At 37.4% G+C, this 3,206-nt stretch overlaps 1 protein-coding gene across 1 annotated transcript in view; it reads left to right on the forward strand.

The window, feature by feature from the left end:
* The window catches only part of LOC132154243 (protein FAM131A-like), an 8,063-nt gene continuing 4,857 nt past the window's right edge, over positions 1-3,206 (forward strand). Inside the window, exon 1 of the mRNA XM_059562816.1 lies at positions 1-272. Coding sequence (XP_059418799.1) covers positions 219-272 — 54 coding nt within the window. The 5' untranslated portion in view covers positions 1-218. The remainder of the gene's footprint in view (positions 273-3,206) is intronic.

The raw sequence follows: 3,206 nt of genomic DNA on the forward strand, positions 1-3,206 counted from the left end.
CCGCTCAGGCTCTGTACGCGTGAAAGAGACTCGTGTGTCTTTAAGAGAGCCGCATTACAGGTGGGATGACGCTGTCTGCGAGACTCCGTGGTGGGGACGATGCGCTTGGTGGGTTAACTGCGCTCATTTCTGCCCGTCTCTGATGCTCAAGAAAAGGTGGTGTCTATTATTCACTGCCGAAGACGGCTCCGCGATTCTTCTCTTCAGACCCAACGCTAATGCTGTATCCATGTGCAATGCTTTTGACAGCTTTACCACAACTAAATCTAAAGGTACGTGTGTGTCACTGGCCAAATGCTTATTGATTTTCGCTTGCACCATCAATGTTTGTGGACTGGAATGCATGTGTTATTGCGCTGGTGTTGTTGCGGTGGAAATAGGCCGTCACGTACAATGAGTGAACAAGATCAGCGCTCGCCTGTTGCCAGGAAACAAACGCGCTGAGTGCTGTTACACTGTTGTTTATCAGTCAGACTTCTCGTGTCCTGTCGTGTACCCTCACTTCTGTGAAGGGGTTCATTGATCAGGGGCTCATCCATTACTTAAAGCGCTCAGTTATCTGCAAAATACATCTGTCACTAACCGGTTATTTGTGGCAGAACTGTCATACTCGGACTGCGTGGAAACAGACGGGCATGTCAGATCCCTGATTCTGGATGGAATGATGATAGTTTTTCAGTATATTGGAGGGGACGGACATAATGAAGAAAAACAATAAGCAACCCAACCAAATCACTATAAACCCTAGTAGCTCTGATCTAGCGGAACATTTCATGCGTGTTGTACATGGTAAATGGGAATTAATGATGCTCAGGGACAGATTCACGGGTTACCTGTTGCTATAACGACCGGCCCTTATATTGCAATAACTGCATTGTGTTGCTTTCCATGAATTGAGCTCAGGTGGCCTGTTTTAGGTGTGTTTTCCTTCATTGCAACCACATTTTCTGTTGCAATTACTGTAATATATTTGCCCTAACACGGCTAATTGTGTTTATATTTATTATATTTCACAAAGACACACTGCAGCTCTTTTCACTGAGATGAAACAAATCTCAATGCGTGACCTCTTTCCCTCCTTGACAATTTCTCTGTATTTTTTTTTATTTGTTCATTCATTTGTTTGAAAGTAGTACCATGTATATTGTTTTAGAACATGTATTACAATTATATATATATATATATATATATATATATATATATATATATATATATGTATGTATGTATGTATGTATGTATGTGTGTGTGTGTGTGTGTGTGTGTGTGTGTGTGTGTGTGTGTGTGTGTGTGTGTGTGTGTGTGTGTCCGTGTCTATGTGTGTGTGTGTGTGTGTGTGTATATATATATATATATATATATATATATATATATATATATATGTATATATATATATATATATATATATATATATATATATATATATATATATATATATATATCTATGGTGCATGTACCATGCTAATACTATGTTTCTGGACATAGAAATGGTTTGTTTTTGTAGTACCATGTAATGTTGTTTTTATAGTACCATAGTAATATTACTTACTTAATATTACATAATGATATTATTTAATTTATTTATTTGTTTATTTATTCTTTTATTTCTTTTATTTTTTTTTTTGCATTTGCTACCATAATAATACCATTCTTTATGTTTTGGACATACAGACCAATTCAGTGGAGAAAAAAAAACATTCTGCATGTGTGTCTGGAAATGTTATTTCAAATCGTTCTGCAACTCTTCTTGGAAGGCATCAGCTAAATGTAATGATGAGCAGGGTGTGTGTTATTCAGTACCATGGTATTAGCAAATATTACCAGGTCAATGAAGTAAATTAAGCCAGAATCTTCTGGTTTAGGCTTAATTGCCCTCATTATGGTCAAAATCACGCAGAAATATTTGACCCACATATGGCACTGAAACATGGCAGCCAGCCGGTGCCTCTGCAATCTTCTTCAGTAGCAGCTTTTTCTTATGGGCAATCTGGTTTAAGCATAATCTACCTGTGTCCTAGACTTCAACATCAGGCATGTGCATGTCTGATCCACCTGTGTTTTTTGGTTTTGGGAGGGATATAACTTGAGTGCTGCATGTTATGTATGACACAGTGGCCTACTTTTGTTAGGAAGGTTTACGAATACTTCACTTCACCTCATTATTTGAAAATAGAAACTGGATCTGTGTTTCTGAAAGCTTTGCAGTACAAGGACTACAAATAGTCCCTCATCACTCATTGAACATGTCAGTTCTCTTTTTAAACTGATGGATGTCACTAGTCAATTCAGATTTCCATCATGTAACCCATTAATATCAAATGCTAGAGGTCATTAGCCCCCAGCTGTGGCCAGACTTTTTATTATTATTCTTGAGGGCTGCAAGCTAATATTATCTGACATGGCAGTGAATGCTGTTTGCAAATTAACAAGCCACAGGAAGAGGCTTGATTGGCCAGATATATCTGAGCCATAAGCTGCTCTTGATAATTAATGCCGCAGTGTGGCTGATCTCTCACAGAACCATTTGAGCAGACCATGCAACTAACATATGCTTCAACTTTGATTAGTGTAAGTAAATTGTCAAAGGGTTAATTGTGGATTTGGCATCTAATTCTGAGGTGGAGCTCGAGTCAGCACTGGCTTTACAGCCTTTACTTTCATGTGCAGCTCTTATAGTTTGGTACTTGTGTCTTGACTGGAAAAATCTATGTTTGTGATGCGTCCATTCATACAGCAAGATAAACGTGTCAGGGGAAGTCATAAGGTAAGAGAACTAATTGGTGATTGGTTAATTCCTTGTTGGGTATCTTTGCCATGTTGTCAGTGACTTCCAAGGAGGGGTGCACAAACTGCAGTGGGTATTTAGGCAGGTTACAGGCAATAGTTGGATTGTAAATTTGTGGATAACATTTTTTTAGAAGGAACTATATATGTTAATATTCACACAATGGCTGTAAATTATTACTAATTTATTGATTCTCCCTAATTCTTCTTTTTTCTCTTTTAAATTTTACTTTCTAAAAAACTTCTACTTCGTCATATTGTATTGCTTTTGCATATTCTCAATACAGATTGACCTTGTGAAGTAATTTGCGATCCATGCTTCTCATTTTGAGTACTAGTCAAATATGAGATGAATAATTATGAAGTTCCTGCCAGTGTATATTTCACAAAAAATATTTCATTGCAGTAGCAGTTTTCATGTTTAT

This window comes from Carassius carassius, chromosome 12 (assembly GCF_963082965.1).
Source record: "Carassius carassius chromosome 12, fCarCar2.1, whole genome shotgun sequence".
Lineage (NCBI taxonomy): Eukaryota > Metazoa > Chordata > Actinopteri > Cypriniformes > Cyprinidae > Carassius > Carassius carassius.